Here is a 23,892-nt window from a genome sequence, read left to right on the forward strand (position 1 = left end):
ATTTATCCAGATACCGTTAATATTGTTTTCATACCAGGATTTTAGTCATCTGGTACTGTTAATTTCTGCGTTCAAATACTCACGGTCGTCGCTTAAGGACTCGTTCTACCCCAAAGGAGCAGCTGAACCAGCTCAATTACATGTACAATCAAGAACAGTTTGTATGGTAATAGATAAAGCTATCCCCGTAACAGGCCATGGAGGCCCATAAGGTTGTGAGACGTCGAGGCTCCCATATTTTCTAGACAATCGTCTCACAAATGGCAGTAAAGTTGTCAGCCCTACACGCCGCCCGCCGTTCACTCTCCAGGAAGATTCCTGGAACTCATTTCTGTTAGAGGCTGAGTCGACCACAGGGCCATAGTGCGGCTGGAATGATTAGGTCAATTGGAAAATCCGATGACCTCATCGAGATTCGATCCCGCAGACTTTCGGCTTGTAGCATAGTGCCTCAACCAAATACACCACCGCTTGCCCCCATGTGCGGTAAAAGGCCAGTTAAAGATAAGGAGGTGTTATGGCAATTTTTGTATAAATGTAAAGTAGCAACGTGGCTAGACAGCGAAATATTTTCTTTTATTCTGTGGCGAGAAGTGACATCTTTAATCATGCCAAATTTAATGCGGTGAAGGATTATAAACTTGTTACCTATAGATGTTACGTTTTTGTTTGTATGTTGAATTGTGGTGATGGAAAGAATGTCTGGGGTTATTTTATCGAGGGAGCGAAAGCCGTCATTAATTACGCCTAATGTAGACTGATATGTGATTCATTTTAACGCTGTTCCGCTGTGTGAATGGAATTGTAAGTTTTAATCTACTTTGTCATTGTGCAAAACGGAGTTCACATAGGGCTGATTTCATTGTCCGGCCGTTTTATTAAAGCGCATGCTCGTTTTTATAATGCAGACTTTCAAAATGTATTTCATCGTAATCCGTGTCAAACAAGACATACAATGGGATTACATGTTTTAAGGTTGAATTGCATACCGATGTAATGCATAACGTTATTGATTATCATTTATCATGTAACTTCAACGCATTTATGTTGGATTTTGTGTGTTAGTTGACGATATACGAGGTGTGTTAACAATGTAATGAGATTAATAAAAAACTCCGTGGTCTTAGTCCGCAAGAAAACTATACCGACAGAGCGACCGCCGCTTTTCGGCGAAGTTAGTGCCAACTTTTGCGGATAGGAGGTGTCACGTGGTCAGCGCAACGGATTCCACGGCTTTTAATTTCAGTTTTATAGACCGGAGCCGCTACTTTTCCATTCAAGTAGCTCCGCAGTTATCCTCACGAGGCGGAGTGGACTCTGTTTCAGACCCACTACTTCTCAGAAAATCTAGTATCGCCCGGAATCGAACCCGGGACCTCTGAATCTGTAGCCAGGAAGTCTGACCACTAGACCACAGATGCGTAATGAAATTTTTTTATGCTAGTGGGGTGGGACTAAGTCCCTTATACTGCGGCCACTTCTGTCCTATTGTACCATCCCTAGATGAAAGGTGAGGGTGATTGTGGAGCAGCTGGTGGAATGAAGAATGGCAGGGGAAAGCGAAGTACTCGGAGAAAACCTTCCCCAGCGCCACTTTGTCCACCACAAATCCCACTTGACCAGACCCGGGCCGCCGCGTTGTGAAGCCAGCGACTAACCGCTTGAGCTATGGCGCGGTCTGCGTAATGAGATTAATTTTGTACTAAATTAGTTATTCATTTATTCATCAAAATTAACTTTGTCCCCTTCAAAGTAACAACCTTCGTGCAAGACATTTCACCGAGTACTTTCCCCTGCCAGTCTTCATTCCGCCAAATTCTCCATCATCATAATCACCCGGGGCAGGCTACAATAGGCCAATCAGTGGCCGCCGTGCCGAGTGGACCCAGTTGGACTCCACCCCCCACTAAGCGAATTAAAAATAAATAATTGTTAACACACCATGTATGATAAATGATAATAAATAAGTGGGATTACACTAAAAAAATTATTTGCACGGTATCATCAGCTGATTTGGTAAATAAAATGATTAACATCATCATATGCAGTTGGCTTCTCATTTATTTGTGTATTTACGTGTATTATTGTAACACCCGTTGAGAATTCAACGGGAAGCCTCATACTCTCTCATGTAGTCCTGTCCACATCTGCGTGTTATCGAATGATAAACCGAGAACGACGCGTAACGCTATCTCCTCCAAATATCACGCAGAAGTACTAATTCTAAACCGCTGCTACACATCCGTACTTGTATGCATCCTGTTGTGAATTAACGGGAAAATGTTTGGCCGTCGACACAACAATATTTAATTAAATAACCCAAGATAACTCTCAACAATTGACGGTCACAGTAGCCGCGCAGTCTAAGACTGTTTTCGCTCACACGGACGCTGGGATCATAGGTTCGAATCCTACACAAGGCATGGATGTTTGGTGTGTGTATGCGTTTATTCTGTATTTGTGTTATCCTGTGTTTAGGTAGCGGCCTTGCGACGGGCTGATCACTCGTGCAAGGAGTCCTACGGTCTGTGGAAAATTATTACGGAACTAAATAAGAGGCCTGGGCCCTGAATGGGCTGGAAGAGCCATCGAAAAAAAACTCAACACCTGGTTTATTTCAGTGGCTACTACATGTTTCGGTCCTTAAGGGACAATCATCAGGTAGTTCTACAAATACGTCTGTGAGGCCATATAAGGTAGGCCGCACACCGGAATGCGTCAAGACATGTAACAGTCAAGACACGATGTCTGCGACATGACGCAAAGGAAGGAGCACAGTTGAAACGAATGAGATTAAGAAAACCGCCGCACACCGGGCTGAGTCATGATGCTGACGTCAGCTTCATGCCGACGAATCACGAATGAAGCAAGACTGCGACTTTTATCTCATGTCTTGACACAGTTGGTGTGCGGCCGCTCTTAGACATTCAGGTAACTACAGACATTTATAAAACTACCTGATGATGGTCCCGTAAGTATCGAAACTTGTAGTAGCCACTAAAATAAATCAGCTGTTGAGAGTGTTACTTTCATTTACTTAATTAAATATTTCTGTGTCCACAGTCAAACCTATTCCTGTTAATACTACACTTGAAAACATCATCAGTACACACATAATAGATACGATACACTGAAAAGAATGCTTGGTTATTCGTGACGTGCTGCTTAACTTACATTGATGGAACATGTGAACACTTGACAGTTCGTTGCTGTGGTAACCCAGAATTGCATAATATCAGAGCTTTCATCTATACGCATTCCTCGTCTCCCCCATTCGTGCTACATACCCTGCCCACCTCATCCTCCTTGACTTGATCATTCTAATTATACTTGGAGAAGACTACAAGCTATGAAGCTCCTCATTATGTAGTTTTCTCCAACCTCCTGTCACTTCATCCCCTTCGGTCCAAATATTCTCCTGAACACCCTGTTTTCAAACACCCCCAGTCTCTGTTCCTCCCTTAATGTCAGAGACCAAGTTTCACACTCATACAGAACCACAGGCAAAATTATAGTTTTCTATATTTTAATGATTATGTTTTTGGACAGCAGACGAGAAAACAAAAGGTTCTGGACTGAATGGTAGCAAGCATTACCCGAGTTCAGTCTATTAATTTCCTCAGGACTGAATCAGGTTTTGATTTGTTATCGTCGTATCCAAATACCTGAACTGTGCCACATTTTCAGAATATCTGTTTCTTATCTTTATGTCATGCTTCTGCCCTGCATTTTGGTGACGAGACAGTAACATGTACTTAGTTTTCTCTGCGTTTACTTCTAGACCAACCTTACATCCTTACAGAAGGAAAGCTCTGTGTATATGTATATTTGAGTTTTCCGTCGGCGTTTGAATACCGGAAGCATGCTGAAAATAAAATAATGGTGACGTAACGGTCTGTGTCACTAGAATTCTCAGTAGTCTGCTCCTCAGGTAAGGTTAGCAGCAAGCCAATTATTCAAATGGCCGTGAGATTCAGTGGCAAGGATGGAAGGAAACGTTTTCACTCTCTGTTTCATTTGTTCCCCTCCAGTGGTTAGTACGTGTATTAGTGGCAATCGCGTGCCTTTCTCTTCCAGCAGTACTGGAAGGAAGCCACGTTAGGTGGTAACGTTATAGCGCTTGGTACCGCACTCCATTTTATCTCGCCTCTAATATTAATGGTTCTGTCTCCTCATTAGTTTATCTAAGTGGTTGGTCATCAGATTTCTCGAAATTTTAGACACTTATCCTGAAAGAACAGGTGATTTCAGGTGATGTGATCAGTTGTATCATCGCTGATTTTATTTCCGCCTCGTTTGTGTGCATTTGGTATGTGGCACGTGTGGATGTATGAAATATACGTGCCGTGTGCAACGAGAGTAGCAAGCCAAACGGTCGCAAGCAGTCGCGTAGGATTTATAGTGTCGTGAGGTAGTGCAGTCATTTTAAAGGATTTTTCGGATATGGTGAAATTTACTTGTTAGTGACGCCTTGCTGTTGAAAGTTCTCTTCCTTCGGAAACATAAATTCGTCCAGTAATTATAACTTCGTATCAGTTTGATCAGTCAACTGAAACAGTCGATTAAGTGTTATTTCTGTAGAGTTCTGTGGTGAAGTATTTTTTTCTTATCAGCTGTAACACGTAAGTAACTCAGATCCTTCTTATCATTTTGTTCCATTTACCTACATGTGTGTTCCGTTAACCTTTGTTCTGTTTCAAACGTGACTTATCAGTTATTTTCTTTTTAAACCAAATTGTAGTTCAGAACATCCGACGCGGATAAAATAAATATGCACATTTAAACATGTTTTGAACTCCTATTGGGTGCACGAAACTAAAAGCCTGTGGTCTTTATGAAAATCCCCCACCCGTTGTATTTTACCACAATTTTATGGACGTCGTACAGACCGCGTCTGTGGTCTATTGGTCAGAGTTCCAGGCTACAGATCCAGAGGTACCGGGTTCGATTCCTGGCGCTACCAGATGTTCTGAGAAGTAGTGGGTCTGGAACGGAGTCCGCTCAGCCTCGTCAGGATAATTGAGGAGCTATTTCAAGGAAATGGCGGCTCCGGTCCAGAAAACCGAAATTAACGGCCGTGGGGATCCGTTGCCCTGACCTCGCGACACCCTCTATCCGAAAAAGTTGGCACTAACTTCGCCGACAAGCGGCGGTCGCTCGGTCAGTATAGTTCGCTTGCAGACTAAAACCACAGAGTCCCCCCCCCCCACAGACCAGTATTAATAGAATGTAACACTGAAAGTGAATTTGAAAACGGCGCTTGCAAGGTAGAAGCAGAAAGCTGTGTGTTGGTATAACTAATAGAAAAGTTGTAAGCGGGAGAACCAAGTTCAGGGTAGTGCCATGCTCGACTCCGCTGTATCAATTAATTGCTAACGGTCTTGAACGTGTGTGTGACCCGCAGAAAACAAAACTTTCTGCTCTGTGGCTTTTCGTCACGAATATGTAATTCATATCCTTGAATTTACTGGCTGTATCCAGATGTATGAGTTGTGCAGACAGATAATGTGTGGAGTTAATGATCTGAACATACGGTATCTCCAGACATTTCTTTCCTTTTGTGAGGTGTAACTGGATAAATTGCCCCTGATTTTTATGGAAAATAACCAGCCTACAGTTAAATTGCTACGCTGTTGCTACAGAATTGTTTACTGCGGTATTATATCGGGGAACACGGAGAGCGCAGTCAGTATAGCGACTGGCTGCGGGCTGGACGACACAGGGGTCTGAATTCGAGCTCCGATAGGGTCAAGAATTTTCTGTTCTCCACGTCGTCCAAACTTGCTCTGTTCCCCCTCCCCCCAGCATCTTATCCAATGGGTACCGGGGGTAAAGCGGCAGGGGCGTGAAGCTAACCACTCACCACCAACTAGTGCCGAGGTCAAGATAACGTGGGTCGATACATCACTCTTCCACTCATGGCGTAATGCTTAATTAGTTAAGCACAGGGACAGCTTTACCTTTTACTGTATCGCGTTTCTGATGGGTAATTGAAGATTCTGTGTTGTGTATAAGCTATAGCCTACATCAATTCGCGGTGCTGTTGAAGGAGATTTTCGTGTTATCTACGAATTAACGCTTTAGAGACTCAGTTTCTTCTAAAGAATATATACAAATCAAGTTCGTACGCCATGGGAAACACATTACCTCTCCGTTGTTAAGATCTACCGGTTAATACTGTTTATGGAAGACCGCAGTAAACGACACCCGTCCTCTCGTCAAAGAGGGTGATCCGCATCAACAAAACCGCAGCTGTCTGACAGTAACAAAAATCTGATCTTGGACACCAGATGGGGCTTGACACCAAAACTGACTCGTCGGCTGACCGTCGGTCGTAACGTGACTTTGACGTGTTTAAGGAAGCAATCGCTGTTTACTGTGAGAACCATACGAAACAAAGAAATACACTTTGTAAGCAGAATGTATAATTTTAGTATGTTGAAGCGGATGTGATAGCTTAGTCGGTATATCAACGGGCTACAGACTGGAGTACCGGGGTTTGGTTCCTAGCAAGGACAAGCGATATTTGTCTTCTCCACAGCGACCAGAACGGCTCGGGAGCACACCCAACCTCTTATCCAGTGGGTACCGGCGGTAAAGCGGCCGGGACATGAAACTGACCACTGAATTCCGCCTAGTGCCGAGATCAGGAGTGGTGGAGCTATTCCTCCACTCCCCCATACGTCTTAATGGCGTGCTGCGCGATTAAGCACAGAGAAAACTCCACTACTTTGGTATGTACGTTTAGTTAAGCTGCGTAATGTTGAAGCTGATACGTGTAACTTAAGGACGCGCTATGCCTACGTGATTGTGAGAGCGTATTGAGAACACCTGCGTGAATAGTCTTCATAAAAAAGTCATTCGTATACATCAGTTCCTGGCCACAAGGCCGTGTGTGTGGTACCGTGATTGGAGCGACCTCCCCGGACTATTGTGCCGAGTTCCATATAATTCTGTCATTTCAAAACAAGACGCGTATATCGTTCTGTAATGCCGTTTTTCGAAGTGGGAAAAAAGAAAGGCGTATGACGTCACCGTTTTGTCTGTTCATGCCAGTCCCTCCGTTTCAAATTTATAAGCAGTTGACTGATTATGTATGCTTTTAGGGGCTACTCAAATGTAGAACGATTTAATATCGTACAATTGTTAGTAGCAACACGACAGATACACGAACTTGTGAGATAACGTACTTGCGTGGCTTCTGTTGATCTCAAAGTATCTCATATTTTCTTGTCAAACAGTGTACTATCATTTCGACCCTTTCCAACAGAGGTAATGATGTTCATTTCATTGTTTAACCTCGCTGTCAGGATCGAAGTTGTATAGCATCAGATAATGTGATAAGTAATGAATGTGGATTAGTTGGTGGAATGAGAATTGGCAGGGGAAATCGAAGTACTCGGAGAAAACCTTCCCCAGCACCACTTTGTCCTCCACAAATCCCACCTGACCTGGTCTCTAACCCGGGCTGCCGTGGTAGGAAGTCGGCGACTAACCACGTGAGCTATGTGGCACGGCCTTCAGTGACCCCAAACTGTGGAGTGTTGTATTTGAGCACTATGCTGTGTTCCTAATAATATATATTAAACGTAAAGTTATCCCTGTAACAAGCCGTCGAGGCCCATAGGGCTGTGAGACGTCAAGGATCTCACATTTTCTAGGGTCGGCGGTGAGGTTTTCGGCCTCACACACCGGCCGTCCTTTACCCCCAGGATGATTCCTGGCACTCATTTCTGTTAGAGGCTGAGTCGACGCCAGGGCCATAGTGCGGCTGGAAAGATTAGGTCAATTGAAAAATCCAACGACCTCGTTGGGAATCTGCCTCAATCAGCTACGCTACCGCGTGCTCATGTATGTATGTATGTATGTGCATATTTGCGTCACACATTCTTGTATACAATTATTATACCACAAAAGTTGTTAATGTTAAATTTTACTTCAGTAACGATACTTAGCAGTATATTGGCCAATGTTGCCAACTTTACACTTCAACAGGAATTTCCTTACAAACAAAAAAAAACGAGTGTACTTAGTAGACAAGACATGTAGCTAGAATTATTGAGACGCTGTATATCAGGCATGTCCAACGCGTCGATCGCGTGACGATTTTTGGTCGATCTCATAGGCCTATAATGAAATTATACGTGAAAAGCATGTAAATTCACATGTAATATAATATGATTATATTCAGATTTTGAAGGGAAAATACGTATTAAAGTAGTCTGTACTTTCAATGTACGAGTATGTTGCTTTTACAACAAACATCTTGTTTCGTGTTATTTTTACCAATATTTTTGCTTAAAGCGAGGTACGAAGATGGGAGGGGGTGGTAGATCACTGGCAGTTTTGACATTATAAAGTCGATCACAACCTCTTGAAGTTGGACATGCCTGGTGTATATAGTGTATTATATTAATGTATAAGGAACTGGAGGTTCTTTCCCCGGGCTGTGAAGGTAGTGTGTGATGGCGAATATACGTTGTGCGTTCAAGTTCTAAGGTCTCCGATTTTTTTCTCACACAATCATACAAAAAATTTGAAATTTCTGTCACTTTTCAACGTAATCTCCCTGCAGCCGTACACATTTTTCACAACGTCGACGCCATGATTCCATGGCCGCTGCGAACGCTTCTGTAGAAGTGTGTTTTGACCACTGGAAAATTGCTGATGCAATAGCGGATTGAAAAACGGCATCCATGTCGCATCCATTGTCACAGTTGATGAAAAGAAAGTCCCACTCATGCCTTCATCACGTGTCAACATCGCCTGGCAAATTTCCATGCGTGCAGCCTTGTGGTCATCCGTCAGAATTCGTGGCACCCACTTGGAGGACACTTTCCGCATTCACAGGTCTTCATGCAGGATTGTGTTCACAGATCCCACGGAAATGCCAACTTTGGAGGCGATGTTTTCCACACTCAATCAGCGATCCTCCAAAACAACTTTCTCAACTCGCTCGACCATGTTTTCAGACCGGTTGGTGCGAGGCCGAGATTGTTTTGGTTCGTTGTCACACGACGTTCGGCCTTCTTTGAACTGTCGCACCCACGAACGCACATTTTTCACATTCATGACACCATCACCACACGTCTCACTCAACTGGCGATGAATTTCAATGGGTGTCGCACCACGCAAGTGGAGAAAACGAATGACTACTCGCTGTTCTTGTAACGAAAACGTCGCCATCTTAAGAATCAAAAACACTTCTCACTCTCGCCGCTACCACTAGAGTTCTGTGTGCCGTAAAGTGCTGCCATCTCTGTCATGCATTCACAAAGAGTGCACACGTATTTTAAACTAAACCGCATGTGTCTATCTGCTCCCAGTCCTGAGAAAAAAATCGGAGACCTTAGAACTTGAACGCCCCTCGTACTGTATGTGTTGACTATTCCTGTTAACATTCACTTTTAGTGCTGCGTGTTTCATTTTCAGAGTATTTAGAGTTATCATACTTGAATAATAGCATCTTCTGGGGTGTGATGCCGTGTATTCCGGTAGAAGCTCGACGTTTCGGAGGAACATACTGCTTCCATGGTCAGGGCTGAAGAGCCAAACAGCAAGTAGCTACCAACAAGCAGAAGGCATGCTTTCATTGCATTCCTCTGAAACAGCGACGAACCTTTACTCGACAACACGGCGTCACATCGCAGAAGGTAGTGCTGTTCACAGTCACCACTATGGGAATCTCAAATCCAGCTTAACTGTTGCACGTTCATGAACTGCTCATCAGATATTTGGCATTGCGAACTCTTGCAGTAGTCCTGTTACGTATATCCTCAAGGTAGTAAACAGTTCAGTTTGGTATCTGACATGCGTTATCTCAGAAACAACCAACATACGGAGATCCACGGGGTCCACTCAGCCTCCTGAGGATAATTGAGGAGCTATTTCAAGGAAATGGAGGCCCCGGTCTAGAAACCCGAAATTAACGGCCGTGAGGATTCGTTGCTCTGACCACGCGACACCCTCTATCCGGTAAAGTTGGCACTAACTTCGCCGACAAGCGGCGGTCGCTCGGTCAGTATAGTTCGCTTGCGGACTAAAACCATGGAGATTTTGTTTGAGATCCGAGGTTCTCAAAGCGATGACTATGGAGAGTGTTGTCTTGTAGAATGTAACTTCGTGTGGGTCCGAGGGATGTTTGCCGACGTTTCGGAGGAGCGTGCCACCATTTTCAGGGTTACAGAGTGGACCAAGCTCGATTTTTGACACGCAGCTCGCATTTCTTGCTGTTTGATTGCATCCCTTACCAATTTACCCTGAAGATGGAGGCAGTATGTTCCTTCGAAATTTCGGTGAACATCTACCGGACTGCAGGGCGTTTCCAAATCGAACTCCATAATTTGATTGGGAAACCTTGTGAGCCCGATTCAGACGGACAGCTTGTATTAATTGACTTGTCCGACATTGTTTTTCTGAGCCTCATTGTATATCTATTTAATGATGATAAGTGGCCGTGCAAGGTTCAATGTGAACTAGACCCAGCCAGTCATTTCACTGTTACTGAATCGACACTAATGACACGTGCTAGATTTGGATCGTTGTATTGCATTTCCGCTTGACTGTAAGTTACATCGTGATCGAAAACAAACTGTAAAAAAATAATAGTATTTGTTTAATTTCTTTATGCGTGGTTTTTAAGCGATGCTGTCGGCAGCCACACGCCATAGGAAAGAGAGGCCGACCTAAGATCAGATGGCAAGATGACGTAAGGGAAGACCTAAAGGATTTAGGGATTTATAACTGGATAACTCGCCCTCAGGACAGAAGTAGCTGGCAGGAAAATGTTGAGCAGGCCAAAGCGTTCAAGAAATGAAGCTCTCGAGTCTTATGAAGAAGAAGAAGAACTGTTGGTAGCCCGAACTAAACAACGTCGAATTGTGGGCTGAATAGTGGATTGAGAAATGTGTGGACGAGAACGGTCGTGGCCTGATTCGAGGTAGTATCCCTGCTGCGTTTTCTTTGAGGGACTGAGGAAACCCAAGGAAGCCCGTAGGAAAGTCGACATGTGAGCTCTGGAAGTCTGGAACACAAATAAGCGTGTAACATTTGCATATTCGTCTCTGTGCTTCAGATGCAAAATAATTTTTGCTGACCTTCGAAACTGAACCCTTTTGTGAGATCTGAGGCAACAACAGCCGTCATGAATCTGCATTTGTTAAGAATGGCACTTGGTAGGAATCGAACAAGAGTGGACATGTGAGTTTTGACGTTGACCCATCATTAGTTTCGAGGGGCAGAGGTAGCTCAGTCGGTATAGCGACGGGCTGGACTGCCGGGGTTCAACTCCGTCATGGGCATTGGATTTTTTCTATTCCGCAGCGACCAGATCCGTTGTGGGGCTGACACAGCCTTCTGTGCCACAGATACCTGAGAATCTCCCCGTTGTTAAAGCGGCCGGAGCACAAAGCTGACAGCTTACCTCCATCTAGTGCCTTGGTCAAGAATTGTGGAGCTATACCTCCACCACGCCATATGTCACGGCTTGGTGCTTATTTAATTAAGCACAAGGACATCATCGTTTTCCTTGTGCCATTAGTTTCGGTGGTCTCCCATATGCAGCATTGTGCTCTGGCAAGAATAGAACCGTAAGTTATGTTACTGATGAATAAATTACACCAGGTGGAGACATATCGCGTGTTTCCTTGTATTCCGTCAATTAACTTCATCGAAAAATGTTTCGGATACAAGTTAGAGGCCTTAATTAGGTTTGCTTTTGTCCTGTACTGTTGCATAAAAATCCGATTCTAAGAAACTGGGTACGCTTGGTTTGACCTTTGTGTGAAGTAGGGATTGTTGACTCTATATCGGTACTAACCAAAATCTGAAACATGTACCTTTCCCCATTATACGTTTTTTTTTTTTTTTTGCAAGCAAGGAATTAGTTTCATGTTGCTGAGTCCTTCCTGGAAAGCCACCAGTAACTCAACTACTCAGGAATTTCCCAACATTTTGTGAAACCCGAAGTTCATTGCCGTGTTCACAAGAGCCCGTCACTGGTCCTTATCCGGAGCCAGATGAATCCAGGCTATACCACCACATCCTCTTTCTTTAAGTTTCATTATTTATTATTCTCCCACCTAGGTCTAGATCTTACTAGTGGTCTCTTTTCCTTCTAGTTTTCCAACCTAAATCATGTACGATAACTGATTCCTGATAACTGTTATATGCCCTGCCCAACTCATCCACCATGATGTAATCATTCTAATTATATTTGACAAAGTGTACGAATTATGAGGCCCCTCATTATGCAGTTTTTTTCCAACCCCCTATTAAGTCATCTCAGCATCCCGTTCGCAAACACTTAGTCTTTGTTCTTGTCTGAATATTGGAGATCAAGTTCTGCACCAATGCAAAGCTTTAGACGAAATGTTCTGCAGTGAATGGTTGCAAGCATTACCAAAATTCGATCTGCTCTTAATTTCCTCATGAATGAAATTCGGATTTGTTAATGTTGTTCCCAAATATTTTAACTTTGCTTTATTTTGAAGGGATCTACTAGCTAATGAAAGGCAAAAGATGGATTTGTCTAAGGATTAGATGTCCTCTCCTCCCTGGAGGCATAGACATAGGCACCCTCCAATAATAACTGCACATATAGTATTTTACTTTCTTGTATGTAGAGTACTGTGAAAAACCAAACTCGCAATTTTGACAGATTTCACGTTTTCAGCACCCAAAGTATGAATGAGTGTTTTTAGGCATACCATCTATATGTGCTCCATACTAGAACGCAAACAGTTTGTCCAATTTCATTTATATTCAGTATTTAAGAGTTTTCCATCATAGTTCGGCCCCCAGTGAATTTGTACTTTATGATCCTAAAGATAGGGACCCTTAATAGTGAGCCAAAACACAAAACTGCAGTTTTCTCAAAAACAAATGTTATGCATTTGATTACATTTCAGTAATTTTTTGGGGATCACATACTGAATAAAACTGCATATGTTGTATCTTCAGGCAAATAACGGTACTCGCAAAAACTGCTCATTCGTGAAATGTCAGTTTTGTCAGAAACGGCTTTACTCATTTTGATTAAATTTTAATCATCCGTGAAGGCAGTGACCCAAATAATAAGGCTGTAATCCTTCAAGCATGTATGAGGAAGTATGTGCAGTGTGTATGCATTGATTTCTTTTGTTTAGAGAATGGACACCAAAAATTATTCTTCCATGAACACTTTGGCCTTGTTTACACGTTTCAGTTCTTTTCCACCATTAAATAATGAAGAAATGTCGGTATTTGTATTCTGGAGACAATACTACTTTTATTATCAGCTAGTAAAATTCACACTGATATTTAAGTGGAAAATCGTTGAGTCCTTCTGAGAAACCATTGCAGTTCACATGCTGCATGTTTGCTCGTAAAAACAAACTTACGGGATATCTGACTTCATTAAAGTAGTTTAGAATTCACATTATTAGCAAATATACATTTTTTATCTACCTGTGTAATAAAGTAGCAGAATTGTAATACAACTCATGCATACCTTCCAGTGCAGGTTACTACTGCCAGCATCTGGCCCTGTTTGTAGCAACTTGTTGCAGACCAAAGATATTGTGACGTGGAAGGCGCAACGCTCGGTACCCCCCCCCCCCAGCGGGGACGTAACAGCATCGGAGCAACTGCCGCTGTTACGGTAACAGGCCAGCCAACACTCCGTCCCCCTCCCCCGTGGTAACGTAACAGGGGTGACCGCGGTTACTACGCAGCAATAAACAACTCTCAGCAGCGTTCCCCAGCAACGCCTGTAAACACGGCGTTTCCGCAACAGTGAAGCGATGTGGGTTTTCCGCTGTCCGACTGAGGGTTTGTAAGAGTTACTAGATCGAGATTAAGATTGGAGTAAATATGGTCGCGAGTCTCAAGGGACTCGGACCCGAGAAAGACTGCACTGGCAAGAGCCAGCAGCATATATAGAAGACAGACCGACCTCTCGTCAGAGAGGGCGCCCCACGAAACAAGACCGTAAATGTCAAACAGTAATAAATATCTGGTCATGAGCCCCAGATGTGGCTTGACATCAAGACTTACTGACTGACTGACCGTCAGTTGCAGTGTGACTTCAACTTCGACTTCGATTAAGATTAAATTTGTAAGTATACGTAAATACTGACAATGGACTTACTAATACGGACTATGACTGACAAATGACAGACCCGACCTCTCGTCAGAGAGGGCGCCCCAAATGAACAGGACAGTAACTTTCATATAAGAAAAAAAAAGTCTGGGGCTTGACACCAAGACAGACACACCGACGGACCGTCAGTCGCAATGTGACTTGTTGGACTTGGACTTGGAGTAACCAGTCAGTTGCAGTCTAGCAATCGCCAGAGTGAGTTGTCCATTGTTATTGAGTTGTACTGAGTGACTACACCAGGAGAAGTAAGTGTGTTACTGACGATGACAGTAATTGGGAAACTGTAAATTGTGTAAATGTAAGAGCAAGTGGAATAAATTTGTTTGATCCAAGACGGTGTGAATTTATTTGTCATGTTACATACCCAACACGTGACAATATTTTATGACATCAGAACAGACATCAGCCTTTTGTGTATAAGGATTAAAATGATGTGTTCTGTGTATGTTAGTCCTTTTATTTGAATTATTTCCTACATTGTATCATTGTGAGGTTATGAGATACAGCATGGTGGCTGAATGGCAAATGGAAAGGGATATTGGAGGAAATGACTATAACGTGTATTTATATATCATCTTGCCATTCACATAGCATGGCTGGTACAAACTGTAAGAGGCCCTATTCTGGATATTGGGCCCAAATTTGAAGTCATACCCCAAATGTAAGATGAATTATTGCTGTTAATCGTCTCTGTGTTCAGTATCAAGGACACATACTTCCTTTTCATCAGTGAGAATCAGTACTGGCAGGACAGTACAGCAAACCTGTAAAGTCATACATAGAATTTTGGGTGGGCATTGGAGGAGAGTTCCCTCAACTTAGCAGGAAAGCTGTGAACATTCTCATTCCTTTTGGGTAGTGGCAGCCATTAAAATAAAGTCTCATTATGTGATGAACCTGGAAACCGACCTTAGAGTGGCCATTTCAAAGCAGCAATCTCAGTATGATAAGTAATGTTCAAAGAGGCAACCACTTCCATCCCACTAATGCAGGTGTGAAGTGTCTTTTAAATTAAATGCATTGAATAATATATAGTAAATTCTAACAAATATATACTCATACCTAAATGTTAGATTAAATCTGTTTGCTCTTGTTCTGAAAGAGAGCCACAAGGTATAAAAGTTTGGGAACCTTTGACCTGGTGGGAATGTTAAGTTTTGACTTATATGACACATGTAAATATTTAAGCACTGCCTCAGAATCCTCAATTATTTGCATTTCTTTTTTTTTTTTTTTTTCCTCCTGGTTTGTTCAGTCCTTACCAGAACAAGGTGTCAAGGCATATTTTCTCAGTGTGAGCTGTATATTTATACTGGGGAACACAATATTGATAACTGACTGCATGGACTGTTTATCTCATATTATTGCAGCTGACTCACCATATTGTTACATTTCAGGCTTGATTAGGCCTTATCCAGGTCACACAACCTTGCTGTAACCTCAGCTGTAATTTCCAGTTAACTGTTTTCCTCTGAACACTGAATTTTATGAATCATATATTGGTGTCCAGCATTGCTTTCGCAGTTCTTTGTAGACATGGGCAATATGGTATGATCAGAAATTGTAGTTGTGTCCAATAGAATTTGTTTGAGACTTATGCCAGTAATTTTTCTGCAGAAAATTTGGTACAACTCTTAGGGCAGCCGCACACCGTGTCAAGGCAAACATCAAGACATAAGACAAAAGACGCAGTCTTGCATCATTGATGATTCGTCAGCGTGAAGCTGAAGTCAGCATCATGACTCAGACTGGTGTGCGGCAGTTTTCATAATCTCATTCGTGTCAGCTGTGCTCCTTTCTTTGCGTCATGTCTTGACGCATACTGGTGTGCGGTCTACCTTACACTGCTACTTCAGTATCCCTCTATGGGACTGAGCCAGTCAAATCAGTAGATATTAAAAGATGAAGCTATGCAATAAAAACAGAGATGATAACCTAATGAAAACTCTTTGCCCCAGGTTCTTTTGTACATAAATATAACTTCAAAGGTTATAGCATTACCATTTTCTAACATACACCAAACATCATGCTCAATTAGCATTCCAGCCTTGTATTTTTAGGAGGTTCAGATCTTTGCCCAGAGACTGCTAGTACTGGTTGAGGCTTGTCGTCATTTTCCTTGGTCACCCAACGCGAGTATCAGGGTAGCGCCTTAAATTAAAAAATGACTGCTTCCTGTTAGGTCCTTTTCATTTCATTATCTACTAACTGGGGCACGCAGTACTGTGCTATAAGCTGGAATGTTGCAGGTTTGATTCCAGATGAAGTCATTGGATTATTCTATTGACCTAACCCATCCAGCCGCCCTGTGGCGCCTGGGGTTGACTCAGCCTCTAACAGAAATAAGTACTAGAAACCTGGTAATCAGCCTGCATGAACCACTGGTTTGACCATGATGTGATTCGTTGGTTATGGAGTGTTACAAACCGAAGTTAAACTTCCCCCCATTAATTTTTAATGCAGACCTCAGTACAAAATTTAACAGACTCATTGAAACCCCCCCAATAATGTATATTTTGCACAAAATGCGTGAAATGAATCATAAAAGAATATGAAAGCATCTAAGGCACACTTTTCTATCGTTGCTCATGTTCTGTTGCAGAAAGCCAGGAGTGATGGGGCGGTTCACTGGGAAGAAATGTCGCCTTGTGTCTATGTTTTGGCTCACTCTCTTCTTCTTCCTGGTGGAGATTGTAGTAGGATATGTGACCAACTCCATGGCGCTTGTTGCAGACAGTTTTCACATGCTGAGTGATGTGGCTGCATTGGTTGTGGCCTTCCTCTCAGTCAAGGTGAGCAAAATATGAATTTGCATGAAAATAACTAATATTGTTAATAGTCTGTCAATGTCATTTTTATTGCCACTCTCAGCATTAAATCCAGTGGGCAAGTATTGTTTGTGTGGTGTTATGAATTATTTTCAAGACTAGCCACTTTGATATTGCTGCATTTAAGATAAAACTTCTGTACTAGATAGGAATAAAGTAGACTAGTAGTGAGTTGCGCCGGTCACGGTAGCCGAGCGGTCTAAGGCATGTACTGTCTTCGCTAGCTCGGAATCCAGGATCGTGGGTTCGAATCCCACTCAGGGCATGGATGTTTAGTTTGTGTGTGGGCGTTTTTCTGTGTTTGTGTACAGGTAGAGTACTTGCGATGAGCTGATCACCCGCCCAAAGAGTCCTGCCGAATGTGTAAGATCTAGAAAAACCGAAGTGAACGAAGAAGTTCATGGAGGTAGGCCTAGGCCCACTGGGGCTGTAGTGCCAAGGAAAAAAAAAGCAGTGAGTTGCTCTTCATTTCAAAATTGTAGTCTGTATCACTCAGAAATAATACCTTATGATGTGAGGTTGTGTGTTTTAATAAAGAATGACAGATGTCAAAGAACAGTAGATATGTATCAAGTTTGCTTCAAACTAGGTAGAACCAGTACAAAAACCTACATGGTGTTAAATCTTGCTCTCCGAGAGGCAACAAAAGCACAACTTGCACATTTAATGAGTTTTACAAGTCCAGAAGTGGAGTGACATCAGTTGTAAAGAAGATCTGAGCATGTGATGGGTAGCTGCAAAATTCATGCCACATTTACTAACTGATGAGCAAGTTAGCACTGAAGGCTTGGTGACTTCATCACAGTTCAAGAACAATTAGATGCTGTGCTTGTTAGGATCAAAATGCAGGACTTCAAGCAAGTGCTTCCAATAATGGCACAGTCCCTGGACTCACTGCATCAAGTCAGAAAGGGAATTACTTTGAAGGAGACAGCATGGGAGAGAGGGTAAATGCAGGTCTCGCAGAGAAGAAATAGATTCCAGTTACAGGACGGACAACTGAGGAATTGTGGTTTCGTCTGTTCTTAGCATCCAGACTGATTCTGTGACCCAACCATTCTCCTAGCAGGTGGATACTACGTTTCTTTCCTCTGGGGTGTGAAGCAGAACACTGTCCCTACACTTTCATGGCATGGTGTTTAATTAAGCAAAGGACACTTTTACCTTCTACCTTCACCTAAAAGATATTTTAATGTCGTTTTTGGCAGTGCATGTAGCTTGTTATTTTTAAGAATTAGGTGTCCAACCACATTGAGAGTCCTCTATTCTCCAGTATATTGTATGGTACTATGACATGACACATGAAAGCTGGAATAGTCCATTGCTAGATAACGGCTCGCAACGGAATGAACACATACTCCTGCAACAACAGATGAACACAGAATGACAAACTGTTGGAGGTGGTGGTCTCCATTCAGTTCACTCTGAAGCATAAAAGGGGGACATGTAGTCATTCAGTTGTAAGAGAGTTCAGAGTTTGGTAGTTGAATTGAGTCAGATGTTAACCAGCAAAGATTCGTTACCAGGAAACAGCTAGTGAAAACTTTGCAGAGGAATAGCCTTTCTTGGGACATGTTACCAAGCAGCGACCAGCAAAAGCAGACATAGAAGACTTATTTTGTGTGCCGTAGTTACAGCAATCTTTAGAGTGTGTAAACCAGTGAGACCGTTACGATTATTTGTAGTTACGACCTGTGAATGTTCAATAAATATATTCACCAATCCCAACCTCGTTTATAATAACTAATACACATGACAGTACTATACATTCAAATATGCAGGAAAACTTAGAGAAGTTCTGCCTCAAATGATTGTAGAAGATAGTGAAAAGTATGTGTAAAAGTAAAGTTGTCCTTGTGCTTAATTAATTAAGCACTATGCCGTGAAGGTATATGGGGGAGTGGATGTATAGATCCAAATTTTCTTGACCTCTGCCCTAGCTGGAGGTGAGTGGTCAGCTTCATGCCCCTACTGCTTTACCCCCAGGGAAAGAGATTAGTTCTAATGATTGAAATTCAAGATTATTGTTTATCTCCTGTAGTCTCATATTCCAATAGTGACAGAAGAAATACATTAAATCAGTGAGGTTGGCCACACATGTATATTAGCCACTTGCCTAAGTTGCCAGTGTTTTAGGAACTGTACATAAATGTGTTGGTTTGCAGTCATGCTTCTTTTAGAAATGTTCAGTACACAGGTTTTTTGACATATTGCCAGTCTACCCAGAGTTAGCAATCAATAAGAAATTAAATTAAATTTAGCTTTTATATTAAAGTAAGATTTCATAATTTTGTGGGGTACATGGTAGCATAGTTGGTTCAGGCACTATGCTACATGCCAGAAGGTTGTGGGTTGGATTCCTGATGACGTAATTCGATTTCTCAGTTGACCTAATCCTTCTAGCTGCACTGTGGCTCTGGGGTCGACACAGCCTCTAACAGAAATGAGCACCAGGAATCTTCCTGGGTGTAAGGGATGGTTGGCGCTCAAGGCTGACAACCTCACTGCCATCTGTGAGCCAATTGCCTGAAAATATCAGAGCTTTGACTTCTCACAACCCTGTGAGCCTGCATGGCCTGTTACAGGGATAGCTCTTTTTTTTTTCATAATTTTGTAATTTTTGTTAATATCTTTATTCATATATTTTCATTTTGTAAAACAGATGCCAGTGTAGCATAACAGAAGAAAAGACCTGCTTTTTCATATAATTATATTCTTTCATTTGACCATATTCTTGAAATTTGTTCTTCTCTTCTGTACATATTTTAACTTTCATATCTTGACCACTTTCAAGCAACTAGAAAGGCGTGAAAGTTTTTTACCATAACATGCTGTCTCTTTTATATCAACCAGTAACAAGAAATGCATATTTTAATTCTTAGACTTCTCTTCTATTAACCTTTACTGGCTATGTGTCACACAGTTATGACAGCACGTGCAGTAACAAGAAATACATATTTTTATTGTAACCTTGTCTTCTATTATGTATATTGACTGTGCATCACACAGTTATGACAGCACATGCACCGGTGCAATGGGCCAAGCATTATGAATACCAGTATCCCCCAAGTCAAAATCCAGTCATCACCATCATTGTGGCACAACATGAAGAAAATATGAACCCATCCAAATTCCGTAAAGGTGCTGCTTAATGTATAATACATTTAATTTCTCCTCCTGTTTTAAACAAACTTGTTGCATGTATATGAGATCATCTTGCCTTGGATCTCAGCATTGTTACACATTAGACCTCAAGTGGCATGGTTAGCAGGGAATATGTTGAACAAAAGGACAACTTTTCCTTTGTGCAGTGTGCTTTAACTGCAATTTGGAGGCCACCTTAAAATTTAGATGCGTGTAGCAGGCATAATTCCATCATCCTTTCACTGAGAGGACTGGAACTTATGTAATGGTGCTCCTGTGGTCAGAACACACATGTGTTTATGATATGTACTTTGTGCATTTTATGTATGTACAGTGAAGGTATGTCTTTGTAGATGTCGCCAAAGAAATGGTCAAAGAATACATTCGGCTGGGCTCGAGCCGAAGTGCTGGGAGCATTGGTAAATGCAGTATTCCTTGTTGCGTTGTGCTTCTCTATAACAGTAGAAGCCTGCAAGAGGTGAGTAAACTTGCAGATCATTTGTATATGTTGGTTCATTGCAGTAACACATTTATTGAATCACTGTTGTATACATGAGATAACAAACAATTCTGTCCATTTTGTTTTGCGTGTGCACATACATTTTGTCTTATAAGTTTTGAGACTTTCACACCAGTGATTCTGTACCTTCTGTTCTTAGGCACCAAGAACACCTTCCTTGTAACTTGCATATATATGTATAACGAAGCCTGTTCTTGAACCTTCACGCTCTTCAACCTGAAGATGTAGGCAGCATATTTCTCTGTAACATCAGTATCTGCCCACAGAACTACATGATATTACAACTATAAATCAAAATATTAATATTTTATCTTGTTTTCAGGTTCATTGAAGTTGAAGAAATACATGAACCACGACTTATAATTGTAGTAGGAACATTGGGATTGTTAGTTAACGTTGTTGGTCTGTTTCTATTCCATGGTAAGTATGAAACCTTATGCTTTTAGTATAAACTGCATACTTTGAACTAAAGATGCAGTTGGCCTTTTCTGTCTGTGCACAGTAAATAAGTCTGTTCTTGTGTGAATTACAACATTTATTAATTTGTAACAGCATAAAAACAAATGATTTCATGTAATTTTTTAGTTGTATTGCACATTTTGAAGTATATGGCATAAAGAATTGTGGCTCTAAGGATAGGAGTTTCATTTATATTTACAATCTTTTTAATTTCTTATGGGAAGTTAATAAAATATTGAAGCTGGAAATGATGCTTTCGGACCATATTAGTGCATCTTGCTACTTCATGCCTTAAATGTCAAAATTGTTATGTAAGAACATTATATTAACTTAATTTTAATTATTGAACAAATTGGATGTTCATATCATAACATTTTTCTTCAATATGGTGAGTCATTTCTGAAAAAAAAAAACCCTTTTCAGTATGAAAAGTAGACCTGCCAGTGCTACATATGCTTTTGCTACCATCTCTGACCAACATCTGAAACCCAGTTATGTGAATCAGTTTAACTACTAGAGCTAAATTGAGGCCAAGACTATAGACTATTTCAGGAATGTTTTTATACAGTTTCTTGTTTTAAATGTGCCTATTTGTACTGACCATCTGACCTGTTGATTACCTTGTTTTGTCTTGCAGAGCATGGACATTCACATGGTCATTCTCACGGAGGTTTCTCACGGAGCCATACACGGCTCACGCACTTGGTAGCTACAGATGATAATGAAAACGACGAAACTTTTCAGCCACCACCAACTCCCCCTTCCCCTGTACTGGGTTCCGACAAGAAGAAAGACGAACGATGCCAGCAGTCACACTCAAAAAATCCAGATGCTGCTTCACAAATGAACATGCGTGGCGTATTTCTTCATGTATTAGCTGATGCATTGGGTTCCGTCATAGTCATTGCATCTGCCTCAGTGGGTAGAAGTTGCATTTCTTCCCCTTTACTAATTTTGATATAATAAACACTGAAATGGCACATAGGAGTCTTGAATTTTCAAGATCAAATGAAGAAAAGAATTGCTATTCAAATGTTGATTTTCAATTTCATGCTTTCAGAATTATCATATAACTGTCTTTTCTTCACTCAGTACCATGCAAAGTATGTGGTCTCTCAAAGTCGTACTAAGTCCAATGATTTATAAAAACTTTAATTTGAAAAAGAAGTGACTTGCACTTTTTGAAGCATTGTGGAGTAGTAGCTACAGATAAAAATTGTGATTACAGTGAAAAATGCTTTCCTCGTCTCAATTTTTTAAACATTTCAAAACTCTTATTTTAATCTTGACTGAAACTGAAAAAGTCATTCTCTTACATGTGTGGAAATTTACTATAAAGATTTGAGGTTTTCATCTTAATTATGACGTTAACTTCTACCGGAGTAGATGGTTTCACATCCCAGAAGACATCTATACTCATTCCTATAAATATTTGAGTGGGTAACGTGACCGTATAGTGTTCAGAATAGTGTATCCCTGTCATGCAGGGAATTACTGCAATATATAGGCATTGTGTTACAGATAGTGTACCTTACAGACTGGAAGTACAAGAACTACATTGATCCAGCACTTAGCCTGTTGCTTGTATTGCTGATCTTGCATTCAGTGTGGCCACTACTCCAGGAATCTGCATTGATTCTACTTCAGACAGTTCCAACTCATATACAAGTAGATGCCATTCAACGTCGCCTACTAGATAAAGTTGATGGTGTACTGGCTGTACACGAGTTCCATGTGTGGCAGTTGGCAGGTGACCGCATTATTGCTTCAGCACATATAAGGTAAAGAATATTTAAATGTAGGTAGCAATGCTCCCTTTCTTGAACTCACTGACAGCGAAATATTTCACATGGCTGTGCATCCTAATAAGGGTATGTAATCTATTGTCTAGATAGTGTGGGACCCTCGTCTCACAACCCTGTGGGCCTTCACGGCCTGGTACAGGGATAGCTTTACTTTACTTACTTATACTGATGAAGAGATTGATGAAGGGGCAGATGAAGAAGAACGCATTTCCACTGCCAAATGCACTAGTTTAATGGAATAACTTTTTAAGGGACAGGAACAGAAGAAAATTGTATTTCTGAGCAACATATTATGTGGGTATATAAAATGCATGAAACAATTAACTTTGCAAGACCTGTTTTGAAAGATCAAAGGCTTCTATGGACAAAAGTGATAATTCTAGCTCTGGCTAATTGGCCAAAGATCCAGAGTGCCTTTGGTCAAGAGTTTTCTGGATAAAGGGACCCATGCTGTTTGTCTGAATTTCCTATTGACATATGTGACATAGTTATGTTGAAAATAGAATCCAGTTATTTTGTGATGTTAGCATGAAGGTGTATGTCATTGACTTAAGAGTGATGTTCCCCCTGTTCTCATACATAGTAGGTACAGCCTGTGATCTGTTGAATTATCATTTATTTAACAATACTGCTTTAGTTGCTAGGTTTATGTAGTATCAGATGAGGTGGGAAGGTGGCCAAGGATGTTGAGTGGTTAAGAACTTGGAAAAAAGCTGTTGTAAGTTAATTGAAACTGCGCTCCAAGAATTTTCTTGGACTGAAAGTCCACGAACCTCATTTATAATAGTAAGTTGACACACATTTTAGCTTGATTCAGTCAGTGTACCGTGTTCACCCGTACGTCATAATGAAGGGATTGAGGTTTCGAGAAAATGTGCAGAAGGTTTATTATCAGAAATGGTGAGGCTGATGACAATGTTAATACTTGAGCTCCTGAGTCATTTGCATTCACTTCCTTTCCACTGGAACTTGATTGTGAGTCTAAGGGTGGGGCCA

The 23,892-nt window shown here is 41.5% G+C and overlaps 1 protein-coding gene across 7 annotated transcripts in view; it reads left to right on the plus strand.

Annotated features, from left to right (window-relative positions):
• LOC111863666 (zinc transporter 1) overlaps positions 1-23,892 on the plus strand; it is a 70,216-nt gene that overhangs the window by 33,934 nt on the left and 12,390 nt on the right. For 2 of the 7 annotated variants that reach the window (XM_023850176.2, XM_033751154.1), the window contains exons 1-6: positions 4,134-4,622; positions 16,743-16,932; positions 20,466-20,590; positions 20,955-21,052; positions 21,729-22,009; positions 22,613-22,872. In XM_023850176.2, the coding sequence (XP_023705944.1) occupies positions 16,756-16,932; positions 20,466-20,590; positions 20,955-21,052; positions 21,729-22,009; positions 22,613-22,872 (941 nt within the window). In that variant the 5' untranslated portion in view covers positions 4,134-4,622; positions 16,743-16,755. The other 5 variants (XM_023850175.2, XM_023850177.2, XM_033751153.1 and 2 more) reach the window with 4 other exon arrangements.

Source organism: Cryptotermes secundus, unplaced genomic scaffold (genome assembly GCF_002891405.2).
Source record: "Cryptotermes secundus unplaced genomic scaffold, Csec_1.0 scaffold234, whole genome shotgun sequence".
Lineage (NCBI taxonomy): Eukaryota > Metazoa > Arthropoda > Insecta > Blattodea > Kalotermitidae > Cryptotermes > Cryptotermes secundus.